Consider the following 21,654-nt stretch of genomic DNA (forward strand, 5'->3'; position numbering starts at 1 on the left):
ATCATACCATTACATCAGATCTACCGTTAGTGATTAATATTTAGAATTTGCCAAATCAAATTTCTTTTCCGTGAGTAGCTTGTGCAGCAAGTAATAGAAACTTAGAGGGTTTTAGAGTTAGTTATGAGGAAATCATTTTTAAATTTGGGATACTTAAAGAGTATCCTGGATGCACTTATTAACAATATCACGATGTATAGTCTTGAGACGAGAATCTTCCTGGATGCACTTATTAACAATATCATTTTAGAATTCCTATGTGTCAAATTTATAAGCCACCTAAAAAAATCATCACATGTTCTAAGTACATTTTATCATCACTTATAGTAATAGGGACCACAAAACCATAAGAAATTCAAATTTACACAATAAAAATAACATCAAAATTCAATTTAGATCATAAAAATTTGAATGTCTTACTTTCCCTCTAATAAATGTCATTTTCGGATGTATTATTTAGTAAAAGACAAATATTCAATTTGAAATGAAGCCCAATTATGTTAAGCCCAGCACTCAAACCCCTCCTCTTTTCAGAACCATTAAATGCAAATGCAACAAAAAGGGAAAATTTTCCCTGCCATCCCTGGTCTCACGCTTGATAAAAATTTCTTCAGCTTCACAGGGAATTTTTTTCATATCCCTGTCTCATTACACCCACCTCACTCAATTCAAATTCAAAATTCAAATCATCAAAACCAATCTCTCTCTCTAGGGGTGTGCAAAAAATGTGGTTAACTGAATTGTATCCATAAACTGAACCAAACTGGACCAAAAAAAACTGCACCATTTAAATGGTTTATGAACTGAACCATAAATTCAAAAACAATTCAGTTCAAGTTTAAAACCGGTTCGGAACCAGTTTAATATATTTGAACCATATTTTTTTAGTACACTTTCTTTTCTTCAAATTTTTATATTAATTTTTAATTAAATAATTTAATATATAAAAATAATTTAAAATTTTATTAGGACATTTTTTTCAAAAACTGCTTATTCAAAACAACTTATTTATGCAAAACAGCTTATTAGGATCTCTTTTTATAAAAAACCGCTTATTCGAAACAACTTATTTATGAAAAACAACTTATTAGGATCCCTTTTTCAAAAACAGCTTATTCAAAACAACTTATTTACGCAAAATAGCTTATTAGGATCACTTTTTTCAAAATAACTTATTCAAAACAGCTTATTTATGCAAAACAACTTATTACAATCTCCTTTTTCAAAATAACTTATTCAAAACAGCTTATTTACACAAAACAGCTTATTACGATATCTTTTTTCAAAAAAACTTATTCAAAACAGCTTATTTACGTAAAACGGCTTATTAGGATCACTTTTTACAAAATAACTTATTCAAAACAGCTTATTTACGCAAAATAGCTTATTAGGATCACTTTTTCAAAAAAAACTTATTCAAAACAGCTTATTTATGCAAAACAGCTTATTACGATCTCTTTTTTCAATATAACTTACTCAAAACAACATATTTATACAAAACAGCTTATCAAGATCTCTTTTTTCAAAATAACTTATTCAAAACAACTTATTTACACAAAACTTATTAGAATCACTTTTTTCAAAATAACTTATTCAAAACAGCTTATTTATGCAAAACAACTTATTACGATCTCCTTTTTCAAAATAACTTATTCAAAACAGCTTATTTACACAAAACAGCTTATTACGATATCTTTTTTCAAAAGAACTTATTCAAAACAGCTTATTTACGTAAAACGGCTTATTAGGATCACTTTTTACAAAATAACTTATTCAAAACAGCTTATTTACGCAAAATAGCTTATTAGGATCACTTTTTTCAAAAAAACTTATTCAAAACAGCTTATTTATGCAAAACGACTTATTAGGATCTCTTTTTTCAAAAAAAAAACTTATTCAAAGCAGCTTATTTACACAAAACAGCTTATTAGGATCACTTTTTACAAAATAACTTATTCAAAACAGCTTATTTATGCAAAACAGCTTATTACGATCTCTTTTTTCAATATAACTTACTCAAAACAGCATATTTATACAAAACAGCTTATCAAGATCTCTTTTTTCAAAATAACTTATTCAAAACAACTTATTTACACAAAACAACTTATTAGGATCACTTTTTTCAAAATAACTTATTCAAAACAACTTATTTACGTAAAACGGCTTAATAGGATCACTTTTTACAAAATAACTTATTCAAAAAAGCTTATTTATGCAAAATAGCTTATTAGGATCACTTTTTTCAAAAAAACTTATTCAAAACAGCTTATTTATGCAAAACGACTTATTAGGATCTCTTTTTTCAAAAAAAAAACTTATTCAAAACAGCTTATTTACACAAAACAGCTTATTAGGATCACTTTTTACAAAATAACTTATGCATCAATAGTTGTTTTGAAAAATTTATTTTGAAAAAGGAGATCCTAATAAGTTGTTTTGCATAAATAAGTTGTTTTGAAAAATTTGTTTTGAAAAAGGGGATCCTAATAAGCTGTTTTGCATAAATAAGCTGTTTTGAATAATTTGTTTTGAAAAAAGAGATCCTAATAAGCTGTTTTGCATAAATAAGTTGTTTTGAAAAATTTGTTTTGAAAAAAGAGATCCCAATAAGCTGTTTTGCATAAATAAGTTGTTTTGAAAAATTTGTTTTGAAAAAGGAGATCCTAATAAGCTGTTTTACGTAAATAAGCCTTTTTGAATAAGTTATTTTGAAAAAAGAGATCTTGATAAGCTGTTTTGCATAAATAAGCCGTTTTGAATAAGTTATTTTGAAAAAAGAGATACTAATAAGTTGTTTTGCATAAATAAGTTGTTTTGAATAAGTTATTTTGAAAAAAGAGATACTAATAAGCTGTTTTGCATAAATAAGCTGTTTTGAATAAGTTATTTTGTAAACAGTGATCCTGATAAGCCGTTTTACGTAAATAAGTTGTTTTGAATAAGTTTTTTTGAAAAAAGATATTGTAATAAGCTGTTTTGTGTAAATAAGCTGTTTTGAATAAGTTATTTTGAAAAAGGAGATCGTAATAAGTTGTTTTGCATAAATAAGCTGTTTTGAATAAGTTATTTTGAAAAAAGAGATCTTGATAAGCTGTTTTGTATAAATATGCTGTTTTGATTAAGTTATATTGAAAAAAGAGATCGTAATAAGCTGTTTTGCATAAATAAGTTGTTTTGAATAAGTTATTTTGAAAAAGGAGATCCTAATAAGTTGTTTTACGTAAATAAGTTGTTTTGAAAAAGGAGATCCTAATAAACAATGACTAAAATCCGGTTTGAAAAGCAGTTCAAGAATAATCTGGTTCAAAAACTGGTTTAAAACTGTAAACCGGTTCGAAACTGGTTCGAAATAAATAAACCGGTTCAAAACTGTAAACCGGTTCTGAACCGGTTTTAAACCGAACTGGAACTGGTTTGAAAAATAAACCAGTTTTTTTTAAAGTGGTTTTAAAAACTGAATTGTATCCATTAATGTGGTTCAGTTCCAATGCAGTTTAGAACCATGAACACCCCTACCTCTCTCCCCCTTCTTTCTCTACGAATTGAACAATCTCTCCCAGTATCTCTTTTTCATCTTCTCTCCTTTTCTCTTTCATTTTTTTCTTCATTCTCAAATCAGAAATCAATATCCATAGTGATTTCAACGGTTTCCGATTCAGTAACCAATCACAGGGCCAAATGTGATTCTGAAGGCAACGATTCTCTCCTCTTCTCCTTAATTTTCCTATGATTTTTGTTATTCCTTTTTTCTGGTGACTAATCTGTTATTTGTGTAAAATTCAATAGGTGGGAAAAAGCTTGCAGCGAATATTTGAATGAAAGGGACTAATAAAGTGAGTATGTTGCAATGAGTAACTTAATTTTTTGTATTTTCTATTTGATTTATTTTTTCATAAAAAAAAAGTGGACATTCACCAGGTGTTTGATGAAATGACTCAATACAAAATTTGATGGTTTTAAACACTCACAAAGGTTCTATATTAATTCACATATGCAAATAGCTTTTGTGAATTTGTTGTAATCCTCTAAATCTATTTAATCCACTGAATTTCGTTTTGAATTCCTTTTTTTTTTTTTTTTTCTACTCCGATTATTTGTCATCCCCCCTCCTTTTTTTTTATTACTGTTAGTTTTGATTGGATTAATGAATAATTTTGTTTTGAATTTTTTGGTGCAGTAAAATAGGTTGACTGCATCTCAACTCAAGGTGAAGTTTATTGATAAATTTTATATTGATTTTATTCTTCTTTTGATTGTTTTGAAGATACTCATGATTTTCATATATGATTTTCTGTTTTGATTTTATGTGCTTCTGTTGCAGGATTGAAAAGGAAGGATTGATTTGTCTACCATGTGCTTTTGTCACGCTTATGGAGCATCTTTAATTCTTTCGTGCACTTGCTTTGATGAGGTATATGTTTAAGGTTTGTTCTTCACAGTGTGATTCTATTCTCAGACAGTACTTTTATGCGTTTGTGTTTTTTGGATCTTTGGAAACCTTAAAGGCTTTTGCTTTAACTTAATCTATGCAGCTGAAACCTTAAAGGCTGTGATACTAGCTCTAAATATAAATAATGAATTGGCTATTTAGGAAATTTGTGATCTTACTGAAGAGATTAAATAAGAGAAATTATAATGATTCATTCAAATCAAGTAGGTTTAATTAAACTAAAAAAAAAAATTTCAATTTCTTTTGTGCTCTGAAACATTATTTTAATTCAAATTGGAAATCTTTCCTGCAGGTTTATAGACCTCTGCCTCAATCACTATAAGATGGAGGCATGTTTAAAGCAATAGAGAATAAAAAGGCATGTGGTCTTTTCATTAAGAAAATGTTAAAGGTATATTTTATATCTTTTCATTTTGATGACTGAATTTCTTGGGACTGCATTTTTTCCCTTTCTATTTGAATTAGATTTATATGTTCCATGATACAATCTCAAAAACTACCGTTGTCCAAATGACATGAATAGCTGTCATTTTATTTCAAAAACTACACCTAATTTACTTGAGTCATAGGGTGAAAAGTGCCACATGACCACAATAGTTTTCAAATTTGACAGCCACTTTAATTGAGGGAGTCATATTGAATAAGGGATCAATTGATTTAAAGTAAAACTATGGCAAGTGATAAGTACCATCTTAATTTATAATAACATTATAACAAATACTAAATTAGCTTACTTTAATTTCTTATTCATAATTGTACAGACCTTAAAGTGGTAATTGTTACTTTATTGTCTTATTCATAATTTCAATTCAACAGACCATTTGATTATGAATGCCTACTCTTTATTAGATGTATATTGCAGTTGATCTTTTGTTATCAATGTTTTATCCTATTTTGTACTCTCTTTTTTTCAATATTCATACCAGCATTATTTATACTTCGTTACTATTTATATTGGACAATTATGTTTTATACAGTGTCTTCTAGCTATAATATTTTAGTTTTGGTCTTTTCAAAAATGAAAACGGATAATTCATTTATATTTTAAATTAATCTTATATTTTGATGCTATTATTTAATTTAGTATTTTAAACCACCATCACTACTCAAATAAAGTAATGAAGGCTCATACTTTGGAATTGTTAACTCCTATTATTTAAGTTAGTATTTTAAATGATTGTTTTATGTTGTGCTACTGAAATATATAAACAATAATGTGGAAGCTGCCCGTTTTTAATTTGTAAATCAATTCATAGATTAGGAGTTAACAATTTCCTTCCACAATTTTCTTCCACTTATGTAAATTAGATACTAGATGAGATGCTTATTAGTTTTCTTGAACTTTTAATCAATTGTTATCTAAAGTTGACTTTCATGACTAAAGTTTCTTTATTTATCGAAGTTTAAATCCGTATCAGGTTGAAGCTGACTTATCAAGCTTAGGGTACTACTAACAACTATGAAACAACTAAAGCTATACTCATTTTGAAAGTATCTAACCATATATTAAGTTTATTCATTATACCATTTTGATAAATTTTATTCATTAACTGCCTCATTGCATATCTATATCTATTGATCTGAGTAAATTCTTATTAGAACCTTTTTGAGATTACTAAATCTAAAAATTAATTTCCTCGGCAATGAGTATTTGATAACTGCATTTGATAGACACATGTCTGCATTTGCTAAACCTAAAATTGTTGGTGATAACAAGTTTATGTATAGATTATGAGTTAACTAAATATTGAAAATATGCAAAATGGATATAAATTCATGGCCTTGGATAAATAAAAAAAAAAAGATGTAAATATCTGCACGGGAGACTTACAAAATCTTTCTGTGGATAATGTATTTTCAGTCTTTCACTCTCTTAATAATATACAAACACTCTATTTTTCAATGCTAACTTCAAACAAATCAATATTTCTTATACATAGGGGCTATAAGTATTTGATGGTAGTTTAAAATTTTATATTCCTTAAACATGGGGAGCTATAGGTATAAGATTTAAGTCCAAAATTTCATATTCTTCAAACACGGGGGCTATAGATATAAATAATGTTGTGATTAACAATTGTATTAATGTTAAAGGGACAAACTCCCCTCAATTAAATTACAAGACAAACTCCACTCAAAATTCAAAACCCACACTTTCACCCTATTTTCACTTTCACTCTCTTATAATATTGGTGTTACTTTTAACTTACGTAGTCATTTAATCATTATTGGTCAGGGTTATGTAATTGCTTTAAATTAAATTGAACTATATGTCAAATGATGACATATTTATTTTGATGATGACAACAACATCTGATTGGTCTAACAAATGCATTATATGTTTGTATTTGGGTGGTACGGTCAGAGTTAAATTTTGTTGACGCCACAAAATCGATTTCTTTGCCCGTGCATTGCACGGTTGGAAATACTAGTATTGTTTATGCAGGAAATGAAAAGTCAGAGTCACGAACAAGAACAATCTTGATTGTAGTTCTTGTTACCGGGTCAACAATTCTATTTTGTTTGGGCTGCCATTTCTTCATGAGAAGATCAAGATGGAAGAAATATAAAACTCTTGAGAGAAAATTTTAAGTATAAAAATGGTTTTCCTATTCTTAATAAATAAATGTTCTTTTCCATATAAAAAATTCTTTAAAGCTTTAAAGGAAGACATTTAGCTTGCTTATGTTTAAGATTTCTATATATTTATTCCTCCAGTTGGTGATGAAAGTGTTGCGTTACAATCACTGCAGTATAATTTGGCGACTATTGAAGCAGCCACAAAGAAATTTTCACCTGCGCATAAAATAGGCAAAAGGGAGGATTTGGAGAGGTTTACAAGGTAACAAATGATAAACAAAAGTGAAAGCATTATGCTTTTTACTCTCAGTCGTTAATCAATTAGTTGCAATTTCAGGGTGTTCTTATCGATGGAAGGAATATAGTTGTGAAAAAGCTATCTCAAAGTTCAGGACAAGGTTCAGTAGAATTCAAAAATGAGGTTTTACTAATAGCCAAACTTCAACATAGAAATTTGGCGACTTTAATAGGTTTTTGCTTGGAAGGCCAAGAGAAAATGCTCATGTATGAATACGTGACCAACAAGAGTCTCGATTACTTTCTATTTGGCAATGAACCTCTTTTTCTCCGTTCATCTCTGGGTTTAAAATTTTGTGTTGATAAAAATAGAAATGTTCAATATTTTTCTGACTTTAATGGAAGTTTTGATCACTTATTTATAGATCACAAGAAGTCCAGATTATTACCCTGGTCTGAACGTTACAAAATTATCGAAGGAATTGCACATGGAATACATTATCTGCATGATTATTCAAGATTAAAGATTATTCATCGTGCTCTCAAACCTAGTAATGTTTTGTTGGATGATAACATGAATCCTAAAATATCTGATTTTGGCATGGCAAAAATGGTGGCTCTGGATCAAGATCGAGGAAGTACAAATAGAATTGTTGGAACATAGTAAGTAGTATAAACTTGACCTGCAATTGACAACAAGATCCATGCGATTTAAGTTTTACTAATTTAATTGGTTTTTTGTTATTACAGTGGCTATATGTCTCAGGGATATGCAATGCATGGACAATTTTCAGAAAAATCAGATGTTTTCAGTTTTGGAGATAACTAGTTCAAAACGAACGCTGATGACCTCTTGAGTCGTGTGAGTACTTATTTTTAATAATTCGTTTCTTTCTGTTGTTCAAAAGAAGAATAAGGATGATATTTCTATTTCTATCTAATTTGTCATATTGTTGCAGGCTTGGAGACAATGGAGGGATCAAACACCATTAGAACTAATAGACCAAGATATAAAAGAATCATGTAACCATACTGAAGTGGTTAAGTGCATTCAAATTGGTTTATTATGTGTTCAAGAGAAACCTGATGATAGACCTACAATGGCAAGAGTAGTTTCATATCTCACTAGCCCTTCAGCTGAGTTGCCATTTCCAGGAGAACCAACTAAGTCTATGCATAGTGGAATATTGCAAAAGATGGTAGCAGGGGAGTTGAGTTCAGCTTCTATTTCGACAGTCAATGAAATGTATTCATCAGCGGTACCAAGTTCTACATTCTCTGACAACGCTTAGAAGTTAGAATTCATGTAGATTGTTACTTCCGAATTGTTGTCCGTTTATATATTGCATATAGCATGTCCTTAGCATGTTTAAATTGAACAAAAATGATTTTTAAATGTTTATACTTCGAGTGATCTTGAAGCCTACGCGGTTTTCAAGAAACCTTGTTCCACAGTTTTCCATCAAGTTCGGTTGTAGTTTTTCTTCGAATTTGGAGTTTTTCACATAAAGTTCTTGTGCGGTTATTGTGACCCTTGATACGGAGCTGATGGGGCGTGCGAGGGTGTATAGGAAGGAGTTGGATAACACAAGCCCAAGGCTGAAGGCGGGAAACGCAATACAATGCCTTCTAATGGTCATTATAATCTAGCATATTAAGATGTAATGGCGACATTAACAAAATCTAATGAGCTGCAGAAAAGGAACAAGGGAAGTTTGTGTTTTCTACAACAAAGATTAAGGAGTATGGTAGTTAATGAGGCAAATCTTTAATTGAAGTTCCAGTAGTAGATAAGCTCTTGTAAGGCTATAAGCATAACTGATACAACAAAAGGGGTTTCTCTATGGAAGAAAGATATAAAAAAGTAACAGATGAAATTTAAGAGCATAAACTCCTGAGACAATTTGTCATGGTAGATTTCCAAGGAATACAGCATATAAGTAATATAGCAGCAAAAGCAAAGAGAACTAGTTACAAAATCATTTGGTAAATTCTATTACAGGGACCTGAGACAATGATCATTTACACATATACATTACACCTACAAAGAAAACAAGCAACATAGAGTAGGAATTGCAAAGACAAAGATCATAACTTCTATAAGATATATTTGATGGGATCAATAACCGTAGAAACCTAATTAAGATCTTCACAGAGAATTTAATCTCTAACCATTCCAGATGAGGAAAAGAATTGGCAATGGCCGCAGCTTCGGAATCGCCATCTTGCTGACAAGCGTTTAGATAATCATCTGGAACAATCCCAATATATTGGGTTGAATCAAGCCAAGTCAAGAGATATCTTTTCAGAACCTTAAGGTTGGAGCAATTCCGAAGCTATGTTGGGTTGAATACAGATTGAAGAGAGGGTTCTTTGAAGGCATTGAACGAAGATCTGCAAACAAGTATGGCATGATGCCATTGATCCTCTAAGCTGAGTCGAGATAGGATGTTGATGAGACACTTTTGGGTCAACGCAGACTGCTTGACCTCGCTTTCTTACACCGCCTATTTAGGGGGGGCATATATAATGCCATTGACCTACATATATAATACAATGTCCATATAATTAAACTATGACATATCTTCCTTCCTTTCTATAAAAGACATATGAATCAACAAGTGGCCTATAAAATTACACACCAGAAATCATATGTCTAAATCCCTGATATGATATTACACATAAGCAACAAACAAAACATGTATGAAAAGCAAGAATCCAAGAATCACCACAAAAGCAACGAACAGCACAAAAACAATTATCCAACAACAACGAGAGAAAAAAAAATTAACAAAATGTTTCAGCACAATCAGACGATGTTGTTAAATTGAATGTAATGCATGATTGAGGAAGAAAGGAAAATCAAAGGCAACAGTGTTCACTTCTAAGTAATATTCCATTTAATTGTAACATTTGTCAAAATATATGAATAAGAAGTCTCAAAACTATCTTTCATGTTTATTTTGACCTCACTCATAGTTAAGGAGGGTTTCTCTTGATATAACTTTACTCTTTTATGCAATTTCTCAACAAGGTGCAATTTTGTAGAAATATTTCTTGGTGAGTGTTCAGCCCTCTATCATTTGTTGCATGTCAATACCTTAAGAATTTATGCGATGTGTATCATATTTCTTTAACACATTTACTCGGTTCAATTGAGTATATCTCATTTATGTCCCAATTGACTTTCATTTAAAAAAAAATTCCTGATAAATATTATGGCACATGATCAGCCACAAAGCCTCTTTTTTGGTGAAACCAAATTTTGACATTGTTCACCACAAATGCCTTACAATATAGACATACCATCAATAACAAGAAGAAAACAAACGACTTTTCAGACTCAAATAATAAATTCTCAAACCAACAATACACAAAATGAAGGGGAGTCACAAAAATAGAGTTATAGATATAATATTGGGACCAAAATTGCTCGTGTAAAAAGTGGGGGACCAAAGTTGCTAAATCACAATACTTCAGAAATCGAATTCTTGTTTAGTGTTTTGTTGATTTACTCATGTCTCTTTGATTCATTTGACCCTATTGCCTCTGAATTTTCTTCTCCAAATTGCATATCTGGAACTGGAAGGCTTCTAGTTTTAGTTCTGCCTCCCATAAAAGAAGCAGGCTCCAACGGTACCGGGGCAGAGATAGAATAACTACTAAGCATGAATGCAATGGTTGCCATAGTCGGCCTGTCAACCACATTTTCTTGAACACATAGTAAAGCAATGTGAATGCATCTCATTATTTCATTTTGTGAACCGTTGCTTAATGATGGATCTATTATATTTGTGATTGTACCTTCCCTCCAGTTTCTCCATGCCTGCAGAATTGCATATACATTTTAGATCAGTAATTAAAATTCTACCTTAATATGTATTTAGTTACATATAATAATTTTTTAATGCATATTTTTTCATTGGCATAGTAGAAGAAATAATAATGAGAGGTGAGGACTTACAAAGCTAAGTAAATCCTCCTGAATCTGTCCATGAAGAATACCACTAATCTTTTGCCCACTTATAATCTCTAGAACTAGTACGCCAAAACTAAAAACATCCGATTTGACCGAAAATTGTCCAAACATTGCATATTCGGGTGCCATGTATCCACTACATATCAGTGAAAAAGTTGCATTAGTCATAAATAACGAGTTTTTTTGAGTCACATATTCCCCTTATTTTAGTTGCTACTGTTTATGATACTAATAACAGTTTTGATTTCATTTTAGTATAAAATAATTTTTCACTAATAATCAATGATGCATGAAAGCATCTTTAAAATAACTTACGTGCAGTCACAATTATTTCAAGAGTCAACATCAATGAATTACTTACAGTACAAAATTAAGGCATAGTGAAAAAAAAAATGCACTTAACAAGAAATGGAAATTAAATTCAAATACTTACTATGTTCCAACGACTTTATCTGTATTTACTTGAGTTTGATCCACAAGAATTAGTCTGGCCATACCAAAATCTGATATTTTAGGATTCATCTTCTCGTCCAAGAGAATGTTACTTGCTTTAAGATCACGATGTATAATGCGAAGTTGAGAATCTTGATGAAGGTAAAGAAGGCCTCTAACAATACCTTCAATGATTTTGTAGCGCCTTTCCCAATCTAATTGTTCTTTCTTTATTGGATCTATACACACACCAAATTAGCTATTTTAGTAATCATATTTGTAATCTTTTTCTCGTACCAAAACTAATGTAAGAGAGCAACAATCTAATAAAGCATACATATACAATAGCCTACCAAATATAAAGTAATCAAGGCTTTTATTGGGAACAAATTCATAGACAAGTAGTCTTTCTCTTCCTTCGAGACAAAAACCAAGTAGTCTAACTAAATTTCGGTGTTGAAGCTTAGCCACTAATTGCACTTCATTCTTAAATTCAATATCACCCTGTCCAGAATCTCTTGACAACCTTTTGACGGCAATCACTTGTCCATTGGGGAGCCTACCCTGCAAATATATCTCATTTGTGTATAATAAATGCTTTGTTGATCAAGAACATTATGCACATTTAAATCAACGGTGTTATTACCTGATAAACAACTCCAAATCCTCCACATCCAAGTTCATTAGCATCAGAAAAGTTACTTGTAGCAACTCGTATTGTGTCGAAGTTGAATTGCAATGACTCGGAAATTTCAATATAGTCACTGTCATCTTCTATTTCTTCACATTATACAAGACATGTCAGTGAAGCCAACATAGAAAATTATCCTTATATCGAATTTTTGAAATCAAAACACTTGATGATCATCTTCAACTTGGTTTAACATATACATAGCCATCACAACATATTATTGCGAACTAGATTCTCTATTGTTGAAGATACTCTGCATTCACACCATCACAGTGTTTTGATAAAGACAGGACATCATTTGACCACTTAGTAAGCACCAAATTTTGAAATTTGAATTTGGTCTATCAAAATAATATTAGACCATCCAGATTTACTACGGTGCTAGCTAGTGCGAAATAGAAAGTCCGAGAAAATCAATACTCAAAACATAGGCATATACCTTCGTAGTTTATCCTTGCCTTACTTCTCCTTAGGCATCTGCAAATGAAATTTAGCAACACAGTAGCAACAACAACAGTAAGCACAACTATGGCGATGCCGATGGTAGCACGCCATGATTTGCTTTTTTCTGCAAAAATCAAAATCCTCTGCTCAAGGAGACATTTCAATGATTAAGAAATGCTGTAAAATAATACCAACAAACAAGTCTATAACGAATAACTAATGAGAAAAAGGCCAAGAAGCAAGAGGTGTCATATCTTGGCCTTTTTCTCATTTTGAAACATTATCTTGTAAGTACCAATTAAGTATGATTAATTAATGAAAATTATTAGTTACCTTCTTCTGATGGGGAGGTTTCATCTGGGTCTATTACAGGTGTAGGATCATAGAAGCTAGAGGTTTCATATCTAATATTACAACTTGGTTTAACAACTCTTCCACCAATCTTGTTATTACAATAAATTGGTATTTCTGAGATAGCACCATCTAAACAATTATTGCAATCTTGTTCTGACAAATCAGGTGTACACTGCACAATACCATATATGGTTTGAAAATTTAAATTCACATCAGTTGCATTATCCGTAGCAAACTTACAACGAGAATCACTTGATGCAGCTTTTTCTTTCAGTTTCCTCATCAAGTTTCCAAGAACTCGATTAAATTGATCCACCTCGGTTACATTGTTCAAGTTCGACATATAAAATGTAGGTGAAGCTTCCATATTGTCAACTATTGATCGGCTTGAGTAACGCAACATGCAGTTATCATACCAACCAATTGCTTCTTTTTGGTTTGGACAACGTTTTGTGAGAAGAATTCTTGAATCGTTGAGACAGCTGCGGCAAACGTCGGGTTTAACATCTCCTCTGCAGAGTCCAATGGCGTTTACTTTGGCAGCGTTTTGGCCATAAGAGAAATTGTAGAAACCGTAGTTGATTTCTGTGTTTGAAGAGAGATTGGACAAAAGGGTATTGAGGTTGTTTTGATAGGTGCTATTGGCTGTGTAGTTGCCATTATCGTTTATACAAAAGTGGTACAGAAAATTTGGTTGGGCTATGGCTTGAGATACAAAAGTAATGAGAAAGAGAAAAGAATACAAGGAAAATAATAACTTGCTAGAAACAATTGCCATTCTGATATATTGATCTCAGTCTTGGAACAAGAACAGGTAATTAAGAAATGGAGGATTGAAGCTTTGGATATGAAAGTCAGTCAATGAATTAATTTGCCGTGGTTGAAGTGATTTGTTGACTAAAATTTGTGGTTTGAAAGTTGAAACAAAGATTTTAGACTTTTATCATTCTGTTGTGGAAAAAATCATGTGACTAATGTTTCAAAAGTGAGACTTTCGGATCAATGGATTTAGTAGTAGCTTTTGTTATGGGTTCCAAATGAAAGGTGTTTTCACACTCATAAAATAACAAACATTAACAAAAAGTAAAATTACTTGTTATTATTATTATTATTTTTGAAGGAAGTTGTTGTTGTTGTTGTTGTTGTTGTTGTTGTTGTTGTTGTTGTTGTTGTTGTTACAGACTAGCGGAAAGAACCCATTAGCGTGTCCCTCTATCCTCTTTTCTACCGTGCTTAATCAGATCAGATATATGAAGAAGCAACAATTTTAGCATATACGATGATCAAATATTGTTGACAAATATTTTTGATAAATATGATTGAAATATTTTATATAAATAGTGTTCAATATTGTTCCTGTTGTTGTGGAATTGTTTCTATTTAATGAGATTTAACTATTTTTTTAATTAACTATTTAAATCCATAATCTATTTAATTAACACTATATAAATGAGATACATGTTTTTTGGCTGGATTTTTCCTTTGATAAAAAAATACCCTTCAACAAATATAGCCTGAATTTTGGGAAATTAAATTGATGAATGATATGAAGCTCGACAAGAAGGACTTTAATTGCACCTGCAATGTAACCTGATAAATTTGAGATCCGAGACCCAAAGTAAGCCTCTAAATCCAGTTTGAATGAGTTACATAAACAATAGTCATCAACTTTAATAATGATGCAATTGTGATTAGAAGAATTCCATTGAACCCATTTGTCAAGAAGACTTGTAGCCGATGAACTAGAGAAGCAAGAGTTAAGAGTTACACAGAAGTTGTGAGCTTCCATAGTAAGATGATAAGACGGGGTCGTAGTTTTAGAAACGCAACTAGATTTGTGGTTTTCCAAGACCACCACACCTCATCAGCGAAGATGTTGGCCTTATGTGAAGTGACCCTTTGCTTGAACCTAACTTTTGAAAGGATCAAACTTAGATCTATAAGATAAGTCTATAACATGTTACAAGTCAAACATATTCATTAAATTTTTTTACTTGGTCAAACTTAAACCTTGCAAAGTATAACCCCTTCCATCATATTCTCACCTGTATTAAAAACCATTGAAGCTATTCCCATCCACAATCTCTTTGGATTGGAATCGTGAACCTTTCTCCATAATATATCATTTACTTTGAAAGTGGTATTGAAGAGATCATATCAGTTGGCCATGGAAACTGTTCTTCCTCTCAGGAGAATGGTACTTGCTGTCAATTGAAAAGCCAACAACACCATACCCCATTCTTCCTTCTTCCTCCCTTCATATTCCTTTTTCACATCACTTTTTCCCCCTCATGGTATCGGTGGGGTACTGTTTGGCCGCGTTGTCCATAAATTCTAACGTTAGAAGTCAATAACATCATGTTGTCAAGATGTATGAAGAAAACAACAGCATCAAAATTTGCTCTAGAGGAATAATACTAGTAAAAGTTTATAGTCAGTCAACTCAAGTCTAGCACCTCACCTTTACAAGTTTGTGCCATTTGATCAATTGTGTATACCTCTGCAAATATATTTTTGTAAATTACATGAGTGAAGTTACAAGTTAAAATGATGCTGAAGTTACAACTCACAGGGATACATGTATTTACACACAAATACTCACTTCAATCTCATATATAAGAAAATATTCTTTTTTCAGATTTATTGAATAATTAATATATCTGGTCTTCATTGTAAATCAAATACATTAATTATTCAATGAACATAAAAAATGAATATTTTCTTATATATAATACAGGGAATATTTTACACAATCATCAAATGTCACTTTATTTAATGAGTTTTAAAATACATGCATGACTGTCGTTAATCCACCACATCACCCTTATGAATGAAATCTATCGAGGGTATGGGTCAGTAATTGAAGCATGGTTTCTTGATTCTCCCTTAACTTGCATGTGTCGAACTGGAAGGCTTCTAGTTCTGCCAAGCACAAAAGATGCAGGCTCCAAAGGTACAGAGAGAGAGATAGAATAACTACTAAGCATGAGTGCAACGGTTGCCATAGTTGGTCTTTCAACCAAATTTTCTTGAACACAGAGCAAACCAATGTGAATGCATCTCATAATTTCATTTTGTGAACCGTTGCTTAATGATGGATCTATTAAATTTGTGATTGTACCCTCCCTCCAGTTTCTCCATGCCTGCACAATTGCATATACATTTTAGATCAGTAATTAAAATTCTACCTTAATATGCTTAGTTACATATAATAATTTTTTAATGCATACTTTTTTATTGGCATGGAAGAAATAATAATGAGAGAACGGGACTTACAATGCTAAGTAAATCCTCCGAACTCCGCCCATGAAGAACAGGACAAGCTTTCTGGCCACTTATAATCTCCAAAACTAGTACTCCAAAACTAAAAACATCCGATTTTACCGAAAATTCTCCAAATCTTACATACTCGGGAGCCATATATCCACTACGTAAAAAAGTGAAAAAGTTTAGTTAGTCAGAACTGATTAGTCTTTTCGAGTGACAAATATTCAACTTGTTTTAGTTTTTAAGGCCAATGATACCTATAAACAATTTTGATTTTTCAAAAATAACCATGATGCATGATACCATCTTTAAAAGAATTTAAATACCAAAACTACTATTTTAAGAATCAACATCAATGAATTACTTAGAATACAAGAAAAATTAATGATGAAAAAAATTGTACTTAACAAAATATGGAAATCATATTCTAATACTTACTATGTTCCAACGATTTTATTTGTATTTACTTGAGTTTGATCGATAAGAAGTAGTCTGGCTATGCCAAAGTCTGATATTTTAGGATTCAACTTTTCGTCTAATAGAATGTTACTTGCTTTAAGATCACGATGTATAATACGAAGTTGAGAATCCTCGTGAAGGTAAAGAAGGCCTCTAGCAATACCTCCAATGATTTTATAGCGCCTTTCCCAATCCAAACATGCTTTCTTTATTGGATCTATACATACACAAAATTAGATATTTTGTAATCATATGCATGAGAGCAACAATCTAATAAAACATATATTATGGCCTACCAAATATAAAATAATCAAGACTTTTACTCGGAACAAATTCATAGACGAGCAATCTTTCTCTTCCCTCTAGACAAAAACCAAGTAGTCTAACTAAATTTCGATGTTGAAGCTTAGCGACTAAAAGCACTTCATTCTTAAATTCAATATCCCCTTGTCCTGAATTTGTTGACAACCTTTTGACCGCAATCACTTGTCCACCGGCGAGTATACCCTGCAAATTTATTTGATTTATGCATAATAAGTACGTTAAAGATGAAGAATGTGATGTTCTTCTAAACCAATAGTATTACTTATACCTGATAAACAACTCCAAATCCGCCATGTCCAAGTTTATTAGCTTCAGAAAAGTTACTTGTAGAAACCCGTAATGTCTCGAAGTTGAATTGCAATGACTCAGCGATTTCAATATCATCGTTATCATCTTCTTCTATTTCTTCAAACACGATCCAAGGCATGTCAGTAAAGTAAAAATAGAAAAATATGCTAATATCTAATTTTTAAAATGAAAAAACTTATGACTATTGGCTTCCATTTTTCTTTCCCTTATTTCTATTTTTGAATTACTACATCTAGGTTTTCTCTATTTGAATGCAAAACTTTGTTAACCATCACAACTTAGTATTATGAAGTAGATTTTATGTCTTCAAAATTATCCTGTTCATACCTTCAAGATTTATCGTAGCCGCCTTCCTTTTCCTTAAGCATATACAAATGAAAATTAGCTGGGCAGCAACAACAACCACAACAGTAGGCACAACTATGACGATAATAGTATGTGATGATTTGCTTTTTTCTGCAAAATGATACATTTCAAAGATTAATAATAGTAAAATAATACCAACAAACATGTATATAACGACTAACTAATTAATGAGAAAAAGGCCAAGATAAGAACAAGTAAAACAAAATAACCTAACTTTAATCACCTTGTAGCAATCAAGTATGATTAAGTTAATGACAATCAGTAATTACCTTCTTCTGATGGGAAGGTTTTATCTTGGTCTATTACTGTCGTAGAATTAGAGAAGCGATAGACTTCATATCTAATATTACAACTTGGTTTGACAGCTCTACCACCAATCTTGTTATTACAATAAACTGGTATTTCTGATATGGCAAACTCTAAACAATCATTGCAATCTTGCTCTGACAAATCAGGTGTACACTGCACAAGACCATATATGGTTTGAAAATTCAAATTCACATCTGTTGCATCATCCGCAGCAAACTTAAGACGAGAATCACTTGATGCAGCTTTATCTTTCAATTTCCTCATCAAGTTTCCAAGAACTCGATTAAATATATCCACCTCGGTTACATTGTTCGAGTTCGCCAAATAAAACTTTGGTGTCCATTCAAGAATGCCAAATATTGATCGGTTTGAGTAACGCAACATGCAGTCATCATACCAACCAATTGCTTCTTTTTGGTTTGGACAAAGTTTTGTGAGAAGAACTCTTGAATCATTGAGACAACTGCGGCAAACGTCAGGGTTAACATCTCCTCTGCAGAGGCCAATGGCGTTTACTTTGTCAGTGTTTTGGCCATAAGAAAAATTGTAGAAACCGTAGTTGATTTGTTCGTTGGAAGTGAGATTGGATAAAAGGGTGTTGAGGTTGTTTTGATAGGTGCTATTGGCTGTGTAGTTGCCATTATTGTTTAAACAAGCGTAGCTTAAAAAATCTGGTTGGCCTTGGGCTTGAGATACGATAATGACAATAAAAAGGAGAAAAGAATAAAAGGAAAATAATAGCTTGCTAGAAACAATTGCCATTCCTGTTAATGATCTCTGTCTTGGAATAATATCAGTTAATATAAGTAATGGTGGATTGAAGTTTTGGATATGAAAGTCAGTCAATGAATTAATTTGCCGTGGTTGAAGTTATTTGTTGACTAAAAATTGTGGTTTGAAACAAAGCTTTTAGACTTTTATCATTCAGTTGTGGGAAAAAGGAAATATGCTAATATCTAATTTTTATAATCAAAACAAACACTTATGACTATTGGCTTCCATTTTTCTTTCCCTTCTTTCTATTTTTGAATTATTACTGCATCTAGGTCTTTTTTATTAAGCAAAACTTTGTTAATCATTACATCTTATTATTATGAAGATTTTATGTCGTCAAAACTATAGCCTGCATTCATACCACATATACCACATATGTCATCCTAGTTACTCAACTCAATGACATACACTCTCTCCGGTCACTATTATAAGCAAAAAATTACATTTTACATTCATTCAATTAATGATGTATGTAGTCTTTATTATATACCACATACATCATTTAATGAATGAATCTAAAATATTGATTTTTGCTTATAATAGTGACCGGAGGGTGTATGCATTTAGTTGGTCAAAATTGACTGACGGACCACTTATGCTAAAAGGGTAAATTTAAAGGTTAAATTTGCTATTTTTTTAAACATATTTGACACCCTTAATGTGTACACCCCTTTGTACAACTTTAAAAAATTTAAGTTAATCAAATATGTCTCTAAAAAAAAAGTTAATCAAATATATGGTCTGTGACCACATTTTTTTAGTTGTGTGACCATTATTTATTTGGTTTACTAAGTGGAAAAATAGTGATCACGTGTATTTTAGTTGCGTGATCACATAATTCTGGAAAAATAGTGGTCACGCAACTGAAAAATTGTGGTCACACAAACTATATATTTGGTTAACTGAAATTTTTCAGAGTGGTACAAAGGAGTGTACACATTAAGGGTGTCAACCTATCTTTATTCTTTTTTTAAATGGAGCTAAAATCTCAACGTTTTGAAACATAGGTGAAAAAGTGCATTTAAACCTAATTTTTTTACCAGAACAAACATAAACCTTGCAAAGTATAATTCCTTCCACCATGTTAAGATCCGTTCAAACTCCCGTCTACACCACAGCAACCCCTTTGGATTGGAATCGTCAACCTTTTTTCCATATATCATTTTCTTTGAAAGTGGTTTTCAAGAGATCTTAGCAATTAACTATTCGAAGCTGCATATTTCTTTTTCACATCACTTTTCTCCCCTCATGGTGGGGACTGTTTGGCCGCGTTGCCTTGTTAATTGGTTCAAATAATGTCGCATCTCCGCATAAATTCTAACGTTAGAAGTCAATAACATCATGTTGTCAAGATGTTTGAAGAAAACAACAGCATTAAAATTTGCTCTAGAGGAATAATACTGGTAAAAGTTTATGGTCGGTCAACTCAAGTCTAGCACCTCACCTTTACAAAATTGTGTCATTTGGCCATTTGTGTATACCTCTGCAAATATATTTTTGTATATTCCATGAGTGAATTAAGGTTTAATGTTACAAGTCACACACACATTGCTAAAATAGACTAATGAAGGTCTATTTTAGCAATTTACACATTTTCTTTTGGATAAAAAGACCCATTTAATTACATTTTGTTTGATAATGCCTTGTCCAAAATTACAACTCTATCCTTCAATTTTGATTTTTTTTTTCAAAAAGTAAAATTAGGTTTTTTGTCCAAATGAAAAGGTGTTGGTTGCTAAAATAATCCTTTATAAAAAAGTGTGGTTATATATATAGAATTCTGCTCTTCTGCCAACAAGTTTTGCTCTCGCCCAACTGAAATTCCGAAAATACCCTTGCGTTAGTTAAGTAATGCAAGTGTTTAATTCTGCGCAACTTAATCAACGCTGTGTCAGTTAAGTTACGCAAGTGTTAAATTTATTCTAATTAATTTGTTCACTTTTATTCAAATTTATTTATTTACTTTATTCTAATTAATTTGCTCACTTTTATTCAAATTTATTTATTTACTTTATTCTAATTAATTTCTTCACTTTTATTCAAATTAATTTATTTACTTTATTCTAATTAATTTATTTACTTTATTCAAATTAATTTATTTACTTTATTCTAATTTATTTGTTCACTTCATTCTAATTTATTTATGTTATTCTAATTTGTTTATTTACATAAAATAAATATTTATTCCAATTTATTCATTAAATACAAAATCAGAAAATAAAAGCAAATATAAATAAAATGAAATGAACAAAATTAATACATATAACATCCCATTTTATTAATAAATAGAATTCATACAATAATTGATACATTTATTCGAATTCACTAAATCTACTTATTTTCTTTTTACCCTCTTGGGGTAAAAAGTGATCAGTCATGGGGTAAATAATGAGCAGCCTTCTTGGGAAAAATACATCATCAACCCTTGGGTTAAATCTAAATCGGGTTCTTTTTATACACCAAGAAGATTCTTTTTACCCACGGTAAAAAGTTTTTGGAATAAAAAGAAGCAAATTTAATTTTATCCCAAGGGTTAATCACGTAATAATATATTAAAAAGTAACGTTATAGAATGATAGCTTAAAAAAAACGTTATAAATGATAAAAGATATTTTTTATTTTTTTACTCAACGATGAATGATGTTTGAAACATATAAATTAGTAAAAACTAAAAACAAA

The 21,654-nt window shown here is 31.1% G+C and overlaps 2 protein-coding genes, 1 long non-coding RNA gene and 1 pseudogene across 4 annotated transcripts; 2 read left to right on the plus strand and 2 right to left on the minus strand.

Moving 5' to 3' along the window:
- Positions 1 to 3,771: 3,771 nt before the first annotated feature.
- Positions 3,772 to 4,418, plus strand: LOC146958741 (uncharacterized). Its single transcript, XR_015024719.1, has 3 exons — positions 3,772 to 3,833; positions 4,178 to 4,207; positions 4,322 to 4,418. It is a non-coding gene; the product is annotated as an uncharacterized LOC146958741 (long non-coding RNA).
- Positions 4,419 to 6,750: 2,332 nt separating this feature from the next.
- On the plus strand, positions 6,751 to 8,559 carry LOC146958742 (cysteine-rich receptor-like protein kinase 10; annotated as a pseudogene).
- Positions 8,560 to 9,226: 667 nt separating this feature from the next.
- LOC146958743 (cysteine-rich receptor-like protein kinase 15) lies at positions 9,227 to 13,963 on the minus strand. The gene is made up of 7 exons (XM_085740279.1): positions 13,147 to 13,963; positions 12,809 to 12,937; positions 12,325 to 12,458; positions 12,032 to 12,242; positions 11,680 to 11,917; positions 11,232 to 11,382; positions 9,227 to 11,093 (listed from the first exon to the last, which is right to left on the minus strand). The coding sequence occupies exons 1-7, from the start codon at positions 13,943 to 13,945 to the stop codon at positions 10,779 to 10,781; spliced, it is 1,977 nt and encodes a 658-aa protein (XP_085596405.1). The 5' UTR covers positions 13,946 to 13,963; the 3' UTR covers positions 9,227 to 10,778.
- Positions 13,964 to 15,600: 1,637 nt separating this feature from the next.
- On the minus strand, positions 15,601 to 18,969 carry LOC146958744 (cysteine-rich receptor-like protein kinase 28). Of its 2 annotated transcripts, none has more exons than XM_085740281.1 (7): positions 18,162 to 18,969; positions 17,854 to 17,982; positions 17,486 to 17,616; positions 17,190 to 17,400; positions 16,873 to 17,110; positions 16,444 to 16,594; positions 15,601 to 16,310 (listed from the first exon to the last, which is right to left on the minus strand). In XM_085740281.1, the coding sequence occupies exons 1-7, from the start codon at positions 18,961 to 18,963 to the stop codon at positions 16,005 to 16,007; spliced, it is 1,968 nt and encodes a 655-aa protein (XP_085596407.1). In that variant the 5' UTR covers positions 18,964 to 18,969; the 3' UTR covers positions 15,601 to 16,004. The 2 variants fall into 2 exon arrangements, with proteins under 2 accessions (XP_085596407.1, XP_085596406.1); XM_085740280.1 differs by having other exon boundaries at positions 17,486 to 17,622.
- Between the last annotated feature and the right edge of the window lie 2,685 nt (positions 18,970 to 21,654).

Source organism: Medicago sativa, chromosome 1 (assembly GCF_051527215.1).
Source record: "Medicago sativa cultivar Bolivia chromosome 1, Bolivia_mono, whole genome shotgun sequence".
In the NCBI taxonomy this organism is placed as follows: Eukaryota; Viridiplantae; Streptophyta; class Magnoliopsida; order Fabales; family Fabaceae; genus Medicago; species Medicago sativa.